Source organism: Lytechinus variegatus, chromosome 9 (assembly GCF_018143015.1).
Source record: "Lytechinus variegatus isolate NC3 chromosome 9, Lvar_3.0, whole genome shotgun sequence".
Lineage (NCBI taxonomy): Eukaryota > Metazoa > Echinodermata > Echinoidea > Temnopleuroida > Toxopneustidae > Lytechinus > Lytechinus variegatus.
The window spans coordinates 3,799,364-3,814,655 of NC_054748.1; the positions used below are offsets into that span (position 1 = coordinate 3,799,364).

Genomic DNA, 15,292 nt, shown 5'->3' on the forward strand with positions numbered 1-15,292 from the left:
TTTGCTCATTTTCTAAAAATGTGAATAGAACATGTCATTTTATTTGAGGTAAAAAATAATTGAGAGAATACTAATATAACCATTTTGAAAGATTGCAAGCCTCTATTTTTTTTGTAAAGGCCAAATTAGTTCCAAATCGTAGCCAATCGGACGATTACGACTAGATTTTATCTTTGCTTTTATTCTAATAAGGATGATAGCATAGTCACAGATTTGAAAATAGGTATTCGTACGATGATTTCGAACCTTCCACAGTAAGATATTTCAAGTCACAATATCAGCATCATATTCCACTACTACGTTTATTCCAAAATTGAGTCGCAGACCAATCGTAAACCATAAGGCGTTATTAGAATTTTAATCTTTTGATTTGTGACGTCGTACGCAAGCAGCTTCTTGTGTCTCGTGAAGTAAAAAAAAAATCAATGCTATTATGCTCAAAAACAAGATAATAGTTTTTATTGTACCTTCAAAATATCAACAGACAGCATGTCACACCCGCTCCAGAAAGTTTTTATTTTAGACATCATGAACCATTGAAAAACATAATGCCATTATAGCATAACAGAGCAGCTGCCTCGTATATGACGTCACAAATCAATAACCTAACATTCCAATAACTGTCTCAATATTTGATGGATTTTCTTCTGAATATTTGTTTTCTGGTATTTCTACTTCCAAATTTTCGTCATGGTGAAAAGTTCCCCTTTAATATCCTCACCATAATCAAGAGGGGACTGGCTCATAGAGAGTTACAACTAAAATACATTTTTCAACTTCGGAAACTACTATGGAAGCCAGGATTAGGCTCAATTACTTTCTCCCAGTTACAATTACAATTAAGAAATTGAAGAAATGTTAAATTTACAATTACTTTTCACACTTTCAAAACCGTTCCGCGGCCCCTGCAGTCATTATGAACTATTTGAGTTGAGTGGTTTTTCTGCCAATAAAGACACGGATTTACCAGTTTATTTTTAAGATTATTTTTTTATTATTATCATTATTATAACTACGTAAAAACGCAGCAGACATCAATCTCCTGGCGGGAATTATTCCAATAGCTTGGTTTGGGTGTATCGTATCATTAAATTCGAATCATAACTTTCTTATTTGCCAGGATTATTGGCGATATCTAATTCCAAAGAAAAAAGTAAATTCTGAGAAGTAGTCCCAATCATCTAGACTTGGGGGAAGGGGGGCTGACTCCTTAATATTCTTTATGGGTCCCTCTTCGAAGCAGATCCTCCAGACATTTCCATTCCCTTCATCTTGTCCTCAAACGTAAGAATACTGTGAAGGAAATAAATAATTTAAATTAGAAGTACAGTCTAACAAATCGAAATATCAGTCGATACAAAATTAACTGCCTTAATTGATTTCCACGAAGTTTATGATTTCTTGTTAATATAGTGAAACGCAATTACGATCATCGTAATTCCTCCACGCTACCGGTTTTGTGTGCAGAGGAGAATGTTGGACATGTTGAAGGTGTGGGTGAATAAAACATTAACCTTTCAATCGTCATTTCAGATGAATGCCTTTACTCTTCTTTCCAAAAATTACTTTTTTATATTTTATTCTATCAAGCACACATTTTACCCACTTTACCAAAACTGAAAAAATTGGTACCTGCACTTGTTGTCTTCAACGTCAATTAAAAATTTAAATGGTACAAATCGGGTATAGAGAGCTGACGAGTTTTTCTTTTATGCAAAATAATTTCCCCATATTAAATATGATCAGAATATTTGCCCTCTAGATTTGGATTACCTTTCTTCTGAAACGCACTGTGGGATGAGGATGATAATGATACATATTTAAGGTTTTTATGCGAGTTTTGATCACTGATATTTGTACTTATGCGAAATAAATGACCACACATGTGCGCATGCACAATCATTTGTCTTGTATTGATCTTTTATTATTCATTCAAATAAATTTCATACGTACATAATCAACGAAATATATTAAAACAAGGCAAAAGCAATTTTGTGTCTCGCCCACTTATGAAAAATAACCAGAAATATTGTGATTTGCAAGGGCACGCAAGAGAATTATATTGAAACTTCATTGTGAAATGACTGGGATGGAATAACACTTGTCATAAGAGCCTTGCACTTAAACTTTAATGTTGACCTGAAAATGACCTTTGACCTTGCCATGTGACCTCTGACTGCAGCATAATTTGCAGGTCGCCAAAGTACATCTACCATTCATGTTTGGTTGAAAAGCGACTTACGGTTGTGGTGTTATGTGTGATTTGTGACGGACGGACGATGGACGAACGACATTTGGATCCCAAAGTCTCGCCTTCACCTCTGGTGGGCGAGACAAAAATGATTATTGCAGCTGTGAATTCTCAAATCAAATAAAGTTGTAACAAACAGCAGACAAATTTATTCGGAACAGAGACATCATCCGAAATCATGCAAACATAACATCAAAGAGGGGAAATTGGAATATATCTTTTTCTATAAATTATATTAAAATACACAATAAAAGGTGAGCGGGTGATGTTATTAGTTCCCTTATTTTACTTCCGACCAGTGTGCATATAATTGTTTTGTGAAATTCACAACTTAAAAATGTCATAGCTTCTTATTTCAATGACTTGTCTCTGATTAAGACTTCTTTAAATTCCTTTTCACCTGCATGCTTTTTTGTTCGTTTTGATTTTGGTCGTGGACCTTTTCCCCATGCCCCTCTCCCGAATAATAGTTAGACTAGAAGGGGAGTGCCAAGTTGATAGATACTTACATTTTCAGTATGCTTGATTTTTTCCCCAACCTCATGATCAAGAATTCTTCGAAGTTTATAGTTCCGCTATTGTCAAGGTCACACTCGGCGATCATCTTCTTCAATTCTAGTTGAGTTTTCGCTTGCCCCAACTTTTCCATCATTCTCTTTAATTCCATAATATCTGCAAAAATGCAACCGGGGGTGAGTCTCAAATCGTGTTCTCAGTATTCCTACTTTTTGTTATATAATAATTGCGCTCCCAAGCCGAACACACAAAAAATCCGGTAGCTTGCAACTTCCGTCAGTGAAAATCACGGACATATATCATTCAATAAGCCAGTTAATTCGAAGTTCCACTCTACGCATGGTCAGAAGATTCTGCGCATGATCAGAGGAAGGTCATTGGTACTCAAGTGACACGGTGGTTTGAAATCAAATTAGACTAATTAGCACCAAATTTGATGTCTTGATTATCCATATATTCTTTTAAATTGTGTTTTTCATTTACATCCACAAAACAACAGTGCGCCGAATGGGTCTACATTGTACAACAGGCTAATACGCATTCAAGTCCTTCCTCCTGCTATGTAATAAATGCTTCCGAAATATCTTGCTTTTAAATCTTCTTATCACAATAAAAGAAATGAAAGGTCATTTGACTAAAATTGCCCATGAATTAACTTCGAACTGGCCTATTCAGAAACATGAGTAACGATAAAAATCGGAGGGGAGGGAACGGGTGGTATTTCAAGACGAGATCAGCTCTTGATTTTCACTGACCACTGACTAAGTCAATCAGATGCAAGGATTTTTAGTAGCTTGTGATATCTGCTTCCTGCATGCTTGTAAAATCGCTGACAAAGTGTCCGTAAATGCAGGTCTCATTAAAAAGTTATTTGTAAGTGATGAAAGATTTGCATGTACGACTCTTACTAAATTTTGAATCGCATCAACTTCTGTAGATTCACATCATAAGCTTCCCTGTGGGTACGGCATTGATTAGGATTGTGGGTGCTGCAATAACGCGAAATGTGACATCAGGGCAGCGTAACACAAAGATTAGCGATCAATCGCTAAATGGACTGGCCAATAAAGATCAATGTTACACGCGCATTTGGTTTAAGATACTGACCAGGAACCAATCAGTGAGGTTCTTTCATATTTGCAATTCATCGCAAACCTTTGTGTTATGGAACCCAGATATGGTTTTGAATTCTGCGAGGATTTTTTTTATTTCTTGCGGGTATAAAAAACTGATAAATAACATGCAAGATCAAAATATGGCCCGAATTCACAAAGGTGGTTTTGAAAACCCACGGTTGAATCCATAGTTTATGCAGATTTCCTGTACACAGTAAAAACGCTGTTTAAAATTTTTATACAACGCTGTTTACTATATGAACCTTACAGTAATTGTTTAAACAGTTTAAACTAGTGTTTAAATCTTAAACAAAGTTTAATTTTCAATATCTAATCTCTTCAATAAATCAAACATGATTGTTTAAACTGTTAAACAACTACTGTAAGGTTCATATAGTAAACAGCGTTGTATAAAATTTTGAACAGCGTTTTAACTGTGTATAGATTACGCTTATTTAGCGCGTATGCAGAATGACTGCCTTAATCATTTTCTCGAGCATTCGAGGAATTCCTAACTGGTATCAATTTACTTCAACTGGACACGTGTACGCCTTGTAAACGAACGAGAGTGGTACGGTGGGTATTTGAATTTGAATTTGAATTGAATTTATTACCAAATATTACTGTCAGGTACAATTACAAGGAATATTACATCACAAGTCATATAAACAAAACATTTGGTAATTGGAGCTAACATAATAGCAAGATGCTAATCGAGGTTAACCCCAAATAATGTCATTATCATAGTTTAAACAATAAATTTAACTAAATCTCAATATTGTACAACTAATTCATTACTAATTCTACTATTAATGTTGCAGAAAGTTTCGATCATTTTCAGTGAACATATTTACACTATTTACAAGAAAAAAACAAACGTCTTAATTATTCACAAATTCTTTACATAGAATTATTTGTTTTCAGGCAGTATTTTACCATATCAAATTAATTATAATCTTCCAGTAGCATTAATTTTAACGATTTGCTAAATGTCTTACGACTGGGGGTGTTTCTAATATTACTTGGCAGGAGATTCCATAAAGTAGGACCAGAAAATGAAATTGATTGTTTTCCCAAATTGGTATTATTTTTCTCAAGATTAATAGATTAATAGAGGTTCGAAGTCCGGAGACATTACCACTGTGCCACAACACATGTAGAATTACAATAATAATGGTAACTCTTTTGCATCCACCGATGAAATCCTTGGCCCGAATTCACAAAGGGTTTTTTAAAAACCCACGGTTGAGTCCATGGTTTATGCAGATATCCTGTATAAATTACGCTTAATTTAGCACGTATCTTGCGCGTGTATAAAAAATGTCAAATTCAGGGGAGCGTTTCATCAATATTTTCATCCGACAAGTTGTCAGATCTGACATCCTTCCTTGATTCTGATTGGCTGAGAGGCACTGTTCCTATGGTAACTGTCGGATAAACTGGTACTTGTCGGATAAAATGTCCGACAAGTCCTTTAATGAAACACCCCCCTGATGCGCGCTTTTACCATGATTATATACCCTATTTTATTCATGAGTTCACTGCTTGAAGAGTGAACTCATGAATAAAAAACAGGGACTCATAAAATAAAATAGCGTATCTAACCATGGTAACAAGCGTCAATTCGGCGTACTGTGACAAAAGCGCGCATCAGAATTTGACATTTTTATATACGCGCCAGATCCGCGCTAGATTAAGCGTAATTTTTAAAGGAAATCTGGATAAACCATAGACTCAACCGTGGGTTTTCAAAACCTCCTTTGTGAATTCTTCTGGGCTACGTTACTGTGGTAGTTACCATAAATATAGAGTTACCATAGTTGTAATTCTTCAAGAAACAGGCCGTGTATAGACAATAAACTCACCGATGTCTCCGCTTCTATCCTCATCGAATTCCATGAACTGTTCTAATGGGCGAAATAATGGGAAAAAAGAGAAAAATTTATTTTTATTTATCTATTTATTTCGTTTTGTTTACCCAGGGTAACCTAATCAGTGGACCAAGCACTGTTTTTTTTCTTGGAGGCCATGCATATAAGTATCAAATACATGCATATTATAAGTACAAACAATGAAAAACTAAGACAAGGACGAATAAGAAAATATGTTCAAAGAGACAAGCAACCTGCAGGACATACACACAGACATACTGAAATACATGTGTGTATGTAGAGTAAAAGTCAGTATAAATAACTTATTGGTTGGATGCTTAACTAAGCTGGTCGTACAGAGTCTGTACGACCAGCTTAGTAAAACATCCAACCAATGAATTATTTATACTCAGCTCCCACACATGCAGTCGAGCATTATTAGATATTGCAGTATATCACTACTTACTTGCTTAAAAGTATATACATGCATATTGTGCATATACAAATTCATATAAGTATATACTTCCTCTGATCATTATGTTTATTTATTTATTTTGCGTTTTCTTGATTGCTCGTCCCTGGAATCAGTCAGATACGGGTATTTATGTTTAATTAAGTAGTTTCTCGTTATAGGGTATTTTAAAATATAATCTTGTTTCACATATTAGGAGGATTGTTGTTTGCTTCAGATGTTTGCATATTATTTGACTGATGGATATGTATGTATGTATTTTATTTTTTTTTTACCATATTCCAGTTTTGTTACAATATGTTAATGTTTTATACTAACTATATAGGACCCCATTCAAATAAGCCTTTCGGCTTTCATGGGCTATCCTGTCAAGGTATTCTTAAATTTCATTGTAATCTCTTGTTATATTCTTGATGAATGAAATCAATCAATCGCTCTTCTATAAGATGTAGCGAAGGATTGCCTCGAGACTGCACTACGGGTACCATTATCCAGCTAATTTCAAAGAATGGCAGCACTATAAGAAAAAATATTTTTTTCCAGCCTGCGTGCGTACAAGCAGTACCAGTACGCCTTTCTACACCGAGTTTCTAGATCTTACTACGAGTTCAGATAAATATATAGGTGCTTCCCCATAGGAAAGTGTGAATTGTTTTCCATTTATTGTATATCCACCTTTATTCAATGGAAACCCATTTGAGCACCTGTTCAATAGGTGTAGAAAAATTAACTTTTAGAATTAGACGGGCCATTTTCTTATGCTGTCTAATGAAGCCCTTATTAAAGGTCAAGTCCACCTCAGAAAAATGTTGATTTGAATCAATAGAGAAAAATCAGACAAGCACAATGCTGAAAATTTCATCAAAATCGGATGTAAAATAAGAAAGTTATGACATTTCAAAGTTTCGCTTATTTTTAACAAAATAGTTATATGAACGAGCCAGTTACATCCAAATGAGAGAGTCGATGATGTCACCCACTCACTATTTCTTTTGTTTTATATTGTTTGAATTATACAATATTTCAATTTTTACGAATTTGATGATTAAGACCTCCTTGCCTGAAGCACAAAATGTTAAAATTATGGAATTCCACGTGTTCAGGGAGGAATGAAACTTCATTTCACATGACAATGACGAGAAAATCAAAATATTTCATATTTCATATAATAAAATACAAAAGAAATAGTGAGTGAGTGATGTCATCAGTTCCCTTATTTGCATACCGACCGAGATGTGCATATAACTGTTTTGTGAAGTGAAGCGAAACTTTAAAATGTCATAACTTTCTTGTTTTACATCCGATTTTGATGAAATTTTCAGTGTTATGCTTGTTGAATTTTTCTCTTTTTATTCAAATCAAGTTTTTGTTGGGGTGGACTTGTCCTTTAAGATACTGTGCACACATGCTCCAAGAATGACTACAGTAATCAAAGTACGGTAATATAAGTGAATTAGCTAAGACCGTTTAACTGTAAATCGTGAGGTATTTTTTTAGCCTACTGAGGACTATCCGTGAGCCAATCTTCTTCATTCCTTCTTCTAAATTATTTTGCCAGGTCAAGGTATCATCCATCCATACACCTATATATTTGTAATTATTAACTCTTTCAAGCACATGGTTTTTAACAACTATAGGTTGATATCATCACAGGTTGGGAGTTTCCGGGGATCCAAAGATCATGTATTTCGTTTAAGATAAATTCAGATGGTTTTGTACCAGCCATTTATTCACAAGTTCAAGCTCTTTGTTCAATACTAATTCAAGATCATTGATATTTTCAGCACTATAATGTACGTATACCGTCATCAGCATACGTCATAATGTGACACTAATCTAGAATGCTGGGTAAATAATTCACCATAACCGGAAACAACAGAGGTCCGATAATCGAACCTTGCGGAATACCTGTCTTGACATTAGTAATGTAAGATAATGTTCCTTTGACAAATGTACGTTGGGATCTTCGAGATAAGTATGATCAAATCCAAATATTAGCTCTCTGCCTTTAATACCATAGAAGGTGAGTTTCTTAAGCAACAATTCATGACTGACAGAGTCAAAGGCCTTCTTAGGTCAAGATACACGACACCTGTTTGACGGCCATGGTCTATTTATTTTCTTTTAGAAGATAATTAGAAAATAGGTAAGTACAGTATTCGTTGAATGCACATTAATCATCGTTTAAAGAAGTGATCAAGGCTAAAAACGAATATATATATAAAGTTAATAAATTCATTAAAATCTGAAGAAAGTGACAGACTTCTCTTGGTTTATTTTTTTTTCGAGTTAGGCAATAGTTTGTGAAATTATGCGATAGGGGATGGTCTGAGGCGCGATAGATCAGTCGGTAGAGCGGGGGTTTCGGATTCCGGTGACCCGGGTTCGATTCCCAAGTGGTGCGCTATGCCCTTTGGTAAGGCATTTATCCTCATTACCAGGTCCCTCGGAGAGTCCGTGCCCCCCCCCCCCTTGAGAGCACAATTAAGATTTGAAATATAAAATACCGTTTAAACAGTGTCCCCTGCTTGAAAGTGAAGACATTTTTATCTTTCCTTTTTCTTATTTGCTTGTCAAACTTTTCGTGGACGAAATGATTTAAAGTTTGGGTTCCCCCTTTTTTTCCTTGCTTGGTCTTAAAAGGCTACTTAAGACGGAGCAAGTCGACTAGCACTGTGTGTTGCACCCATTGTCTCTGTGTTATAATTACTTTCCTAAAATATACATTTTTCTATGTAACTTACTATTAACATTTCTTTTATAAAGAATAAATATAGTCTATATGATTTATTTCATATCGAGAAAGTAACATGCCTTGAGAAGAATGCATGTTTAGTGAATGGGTGGGCCTAAATTAGAGGACTACTCTGGGCTCCGTAACACAAAGGTTTGCCATGAATCGCAAATATGAAAGAACCGCACTGATCGGTCCCTGGTCAGTATTATAAACCTAATGCACGTGTAACATTGATATTGATTGGTCAGTTCATTTAGCGACTGATCGCTAATCTTTGTGTTACGGAGCCCTGACTGGATTTGCATTATTGGTGATGCATGCAGAACCAGGCAAGATTCTCGTGACCATGTAGCCTGCGAGGTTGTTGGTTCGTGTTTGCTCCAAACATAGGCCTATACCAGTTTCCAGATAATCAGTGCACTTATCATTAAGGAGCCGTGGTGTAGTGGTTCTGACTCTCGCCTTGTAAACAGAGGGTCGTGTGTTCGAATCCCACTGCGGTCTGGCGTCCTTTGGCAAGGCGTTAATCCACACTTTGCCACTCTCGACCCAGGTGCTAAATGGGTACCCGGTAGGATGTGAAAGTCATTGTAGCTTGTCCAGTACTGTGTGCGCTTCACCGGCGACTGACTGGAATACTCCCCAGGGAGTGGAGGATGTGCACACATTGTGTGCGGGAATGACTGATTGAATCTGATGACCGGGGTAATAATATATCTGTAAAGCGCTTAGACACGTCGTCCCGATGTATTAAGGGCTATATAAAAGCGGATTATTATTATTGATTATTAATTAACAAAATACGTACTTTTATATTCTTGAAGGAGCTCTCCCAGGCCCTCTACGTCAGCATAGTCCCCGCTCGTTTCAAATGTCTGCAATGGAGGATATTAGAAAAACAACAGTATCGAGACTGAAATTTTGCTCACAGGACATGTCCACTTCAAGAAAAAGTAGACTTGACTAAAGACTGAAAAATCCAACAAGCATAATACTGACAATTTCATCAAAAATCGAATGTAAAATAAGAAAGTTATAACATTTTAAAATGTTGCTTAATTTCTGGAAACAGAAACACCCTGGTCGCGCGATACGCAAATGGTAGTACTGATGACATTATCAACTCTCTACATGTATCTTTTTCTTTTTTTATTACATGAAATATGAAATGTTTCAGTTTTCTCCTCCTTGCGATGTCAATCGAAAATTTGTTCCTTCTTGAAAGTTTGTATTACAATTGTTTTAATATGTTGTGGTTTAGCCATGCAAGTTGGTCATTCTCGTCAAAGCTGTAAAAATTGAAATTTTGTAGATTTTAAACAATAAAAAGGAAAACATATACTGTGTGAGGTACATCTTCACTTTTCTCATTTGCATACCAATCAAATGTTCTGTGGAAACTAAGCAAAGTCATAACTTTGTTATTTTACATCCGATTCTGATGAAATTTTCAATGTAATGGTTGTTCATCTTTTTCTATTAATTCAAATCAGCATTTTTCTGGGGTCTACCTTACCTCCAAATGGCATGTTCGTTGGTCCAACCTAGTAAAATGATGATTCGAACATCAAACTAACATATCAGAAGTAATCGGAACGTTTGATAAAGTTTAATTTTGCATAACAGCTATAAGCACCGCCTTGGGCCCGTAACACAAAGCACAGCAATCCTCGTAGAGGAATATTTTTACGATTGATGCATTGACCATAATTCACAATCAATATCCTGAAAATGATGAAAAATCTGCAAATATTAATGCCTTACCTTAACAATCTCATCCAGCGCCTGTTCAGTTCCTAGTTGTTCTAAGGGTGGAGAAAAAAAAGAAACACCCGTGGGCTATAAAATGAATGTTTGGTAGTTCCTTTAGCCCCGGCCCCCCCCGGGGGGGGGGACTTACATTGACGATTTATTTATATTATGTGTGTGTGTGTGTTAGGTTGTGTGTGTGTGAATATATATCACTTCGGATGGCTGTTGCAAAAGGAACTCTCCCCAGGTTAAGAAATATAAGACGCCTAGTAGATAGAAATTATATATGCTCCTGCGATATTTGCTCCGGGGGAGCGTACGTTTCATCAATATTTTCATCCGACAAGTTGTCAGATCTGACATCTTTCATGATTTTGAGTGGATGAGAGGCACTGTTCCTCTGGTAACTGTCGGATAAAATGGGACTTGTCGGGTAAAACGTCCGACAAGTCCTTTCATGCAAACGCCCCCCGGGTCTTAATAACGCAGAGGGCATATACACTATAGTTAAGATTGCAATATAGTTTTGGGTTCAGATTATGTTAAGACTATGGTTTACTTATTAGGGTTTTTTAGTTTTATTTGGAGGTACAGGCTTCATGTTTTGGTTTATCGTGCGAATTTTCCTTCGGAGCAATTGTCGCCGGGGCAAATGCCATGAAACCAATCAAAGAGACTTACTTGTTGCTCCCAGCGTTGCCATTGTGGTCGAGAGCTCGAAGATGATAGTTATCAATCAGCGGGTATAACTTGCAGTCTTGTGGCTAAATTTTACCTACTGTTTTGGTTTAGTCCTCTGGTGATCTGTGTGAAACGAAAATCAATTCATCGTATTTATATATATCACAAATACAACCTTCATGACGCAAACTGCTTGATATGTTTGAATTGTATAATTTAAAATCTTATAATGTTTCTGCTAACCGTCTATAAACCCCTGGGATTCAGTCACTGCTTTATCGACTGTTCTGGTCGCTGAACTGAACGCAGGGAGTCCCGGTGGAAAGCACTCCGGAATTGGTAGTTAAATATAAAAGAATGGTTTTATACACGGAAAAGAAGGGTATTCCTGTCTACTGACCACCATATACCTCAAAGCGATCCGCACTATTGATCTCTCCTTGTCTGAAGAGGCACTCAATCCAGTCTCGATCGATGCAGCTGATCCTAAGAGCCAAAGGTCTTAACCATCAACATCCCACAAAACTGAATTATATGGAATGGACGTCTATGATGAATTAGGCCATTTATGTAATGCATTTGTGTAGTGCACGCATGATTTGTTACATGAAGTACTAACATAATATATACTGTATAGGGAACGGTTTTTTTTATTTAAGAGCAGTGGACCGGTGCAGGTGTGGACGAATATACCGGCATGTTGATCAGCAACAGGGCGCTGACCTTTCTAAATGGCGTTCATCGCACTCAACCTTATTCGCCACTTGAATTACTTAAAGTGTACCAGCTTTTGCGCATACACTCGTCGGCCGAGTGTTAGTGGCAATTCAAGCCGTATGTTAGATTTATATTTAAACCTTGTGGATATAAACCCCTCAAAAAAAGTTCTGCAACTCAAGTTTGAGTGCTAATAAATTTCTTAGTGTGCCATCATCATATGTAAAAGTGGTATCATTTGAAAGTATGATTATTCCTCTTTATGATCATGTGTTATTTGTAATGCTTGTGTTATCATGATATACACAGACATGATAAATATGCAGCAATGTAAGAAATGAAATGTTGCAAAATTCGTTGCCATGTCATGTTTGAGTTCCGCAACTCAAACTGCAAGTTTGAGTACTAATAAATTTCTTAATGTGCCATCATCATGTGTAAAAGTGATATCTTTAGAAAGCATGATTATTCTTCTTTACAATCATGTGTCATTTGTAATGCTAGTGTTATCATGAAATACACAGACATGATAATATGCAGCAATGTTAGAAATTAAATGCGTCGTTTCCAATAGCGAATTTCCAATTGTTTCGAGGATGGACCGAGTGCATTCACTGTCACCTGCATGGTGGCAATTCTATAGAAATGGAGACTCTTGTTAGAAATCAATGCATTTTGCAACATTTCATTTCTGACTTTTCTCAATGTTCAGGGTGATTGCATATTCCATGATTATATAATCATAGCAAATGGCATGTCACTGTAAAGAAGAATAATTCAGCTTTCCAATGATACCAATTTCATCTTTTATACTTCTTTAACCAAAAAGATATCGTCCTCAAAAACTGAGTTGCAAAACTTTTTTTGAGGGGTTTATATAAGATAGCGAATGTATTTGAATTCAAATCTTTGGTCATTTAGAAGTTAATCCTCTGTATTGAAAATAAATGTAATGTTCGGCTGGTCACTGTAGGCCTGATATTACACAATGATATTATGCACCGTTCACAACGATCATAGATTTTAAAAACTTTTAAAAACTGGTGGATCCAGGGGGAGGGGCACAGCCGGCCCGTGCGCCCCCCCCCCTTGAGAAGCAAAATTAAAATCTGTAATGTTAAAATGCCATTAAGAAAAAAATGTGCTCCTCCTCTTTTGAAAGCGAAGACATTTTTGTTTGTTTGTTTGTTTGTTTTTGCTTGCTTGTAATTTTTTTCGGGTACGAAATAATCCCTAATTTTTGGCTAACACCCCACTTTTTGTCAAAATTTTTCTCCGAAAAATGTGCCCCTCATTTAGGAAAATCCTGGATCCGCCCCTGCTTTTAACAATCCTTCGAACGAATAATGAAGGATTGATTCTTCTGGTCATTGGTGATGGATGTTAAAGACAATCACTTTGGGAATTTTTTAGGCAACTGCAGCAGGGACGGATCCAATTAACACATTAAATGTATCCAGGATTTTTCCAAATGTTTTTGTACAGTACTGTATAACAAGCCCCCCCCCCAAAAAAAAGGTGTGGGTGACTTAGAAATTTGACAAGAAAGGGGAGGGCTCAAATTGGCCGAAACAGCAATTTCGTCATTAAGTTTTGGAGCCGACAGAAAATTGCAGACCCCTCCTGTCTGAAGATATATGTTGATGTCTTGGTATTCCCGATCAAGCTGAAGAGGAATTCTCCGTTAAACTATTGATCCATGACGTTCTGAATAACAATTGGCTTTGTGTTTTTACGTCAGTGCAATAGTTAATCGGCTACTCCCTTTTTACTCTTCTTCTCTCACTGTTAAGGTCCCTTCAACCATGATTTATTAGCTTGTTCTAAATACACTCAATTATCGGGGTCGGCAGAGCGAAGTAGAAAGTGGGAGGGGGCACATGGAACAACCGCACTGGGAAACAATGGCACCTTTTCTTTCGAAAAGGGCACTATCTTAAAACAAAGAAAAAATACTTATCTATACAGCCTGTGGCGTAATGAGCCAACAATTTTGGGGGCTGGATATGTTTCTGTTTCTGTTTGTGGTAACTCCCTTAGGAACTCAGCAGGATAGCATTTTGCTGGTAAACGCCAAGCTGGTATAAGACCAATTACCTATGAAACATTTACGTCTAGGTTAATCAGTCATAGTGGCTAACGTTATAGACGACAGATATCACTCTCGGGCCTTTTTATCAAAGTGGAGACAATGGCAGAGTTGGGATTCGAACTCACAACCTTACGATTATGAGTCCTATGCTCTAACCACTGGACCACACGACCCGTTGTTGTATCACGTAGAAAGATTTTTATAATGAAGATCCAAAATTATGATAGATTTGACTTGTCATTTAGAAAATAACATCATATTTCACCCTCCCCAGAGCAAATTTTCAACTGAAACCCAATGAACAGCAGGCGCGGATCCAGGAGGGGGCCGAGCCGGCCCCGGCCCCCCCCTATTTTTTGACAACCTGCAGAAAAAAGTGTACTCTTTATCTTAATAGTAACTACGAAAAACAGAAAGAAAAGTAAGAAAGAGGTATTATACCCATGATGTGCAATTTACAGCCTCGTAACGGCCGGCCCGTCCCTGAAAGGAAACAAAAAAAGATGAGGGAAAGAATTGAAAAAATAGACTTTGTATAAAAATTTTCGCTCGCGCTTCGCGCTCGCATTGCAATGAATCCCATTTAAGAGGATTAATTGACACTTCATATATCCAGTTCTGAAATCAATTTGCACATAATATTTTAGCTCGCACATCAAGCTTTCATTATTTTGTTTGATTTACACAAATTTTTATATCAAAATTTTCAGCTCGCGCTGCGCGCTCGCATTGTTTGATTTGTGAGATACCTATCCTGTTTGGAAATTCTTTCAAAAATTTGTCAAAATGCTTCCTTATTTTGTCAGTCTATTAAATAATTAAGGTTGTGCTTCGCGCTCGCATTTAATTGTTGGAGACACACAGCTTGTTTATTTAAATAAAAACGCGCTTAGACTGTCAAGTTTTCAGGTCGGAATATCAAAATTTTGAGCTCGCGCTTCGCACTCTCATTATTTAATTGGTGATACTTGTACCTCTTCATTAATCACAAAAATCAGTCCGAATTGAGTCCATTTTCACGTTACTACAATAAAATTTCGGCTCGCGCTTCGCGCTCGCATTGTTTAGTTGGATACTTATCTTTGTTC

The 15,292-nt window shown here is 36.5% G+C and overlaps 1 protein-coding gene across 2 annotated transcripts; it reads right to left on the reverse strand.

Moving 5' to 3' along the window:
• Positions 1-302: 302 nt before the first annotated feature.
• LOC121421679 (allograft inflammatory factor 1-like) lies at positions 303-12,001 on the reverse strand. 2 transcript variants are annotated; one of them, XM_041616457.1, is made up of 7 exons: positions 11,806-12,001; positions 11,396-11,518; positions 10,727-10,767; positions 9,771-9,837; positions 5,748-5,789; positions 2,761-2,923; positions 303-1,293 (listed from the first exon to the last, which is right to left on the reverse strand). In XM_041616457.1, the coding sequence occupies exons 2-7, from the start codon at positions 11,415-11,417 to the stop codon at positions 1,221-1,223; spliced, it is 408 nt and encodes a 135-aa protein (XP_041472391.1). In that variant the 5' UTR covers positions 11,418-11,518; positions 11,806-12,001; the 3' UTR covers positions 303-1,220. The 2 variants fall into 2 exon arrangements, with proteins under 2 accessions (XP_041472391.1, XP_041472390.1); XM_041616456.1 differs by having other exon boundaries at positions 11,796-12,001.
• Between the last annotated feature and the right edge of the window lie 3,291 nt (positions 12,002-15,292).

Excerpts from the sequence above, each read along its gene's own strand:
- LOC121421679 (XM_041616457.1), bottom strand. The coding sequence starts at position 11,417 with ATGGCAACGCTGGGAGCAACAA. Across the intron at positions 5,790-9,770 it reads GCTCCTTCAAGAATATAAAA|AACAGTTCATGGAATTCGAT; the intron begins GTACGTATTTTG and ends TTCGCCCATTAG. Across the intron at positions 2,924-5,747 it reads GGATAGAAGCGGAGACATCG|ATATTATGGAATTAAAGAGA; the intron begins GTGAGTTTATTG and ends GCATTTTTGCAG.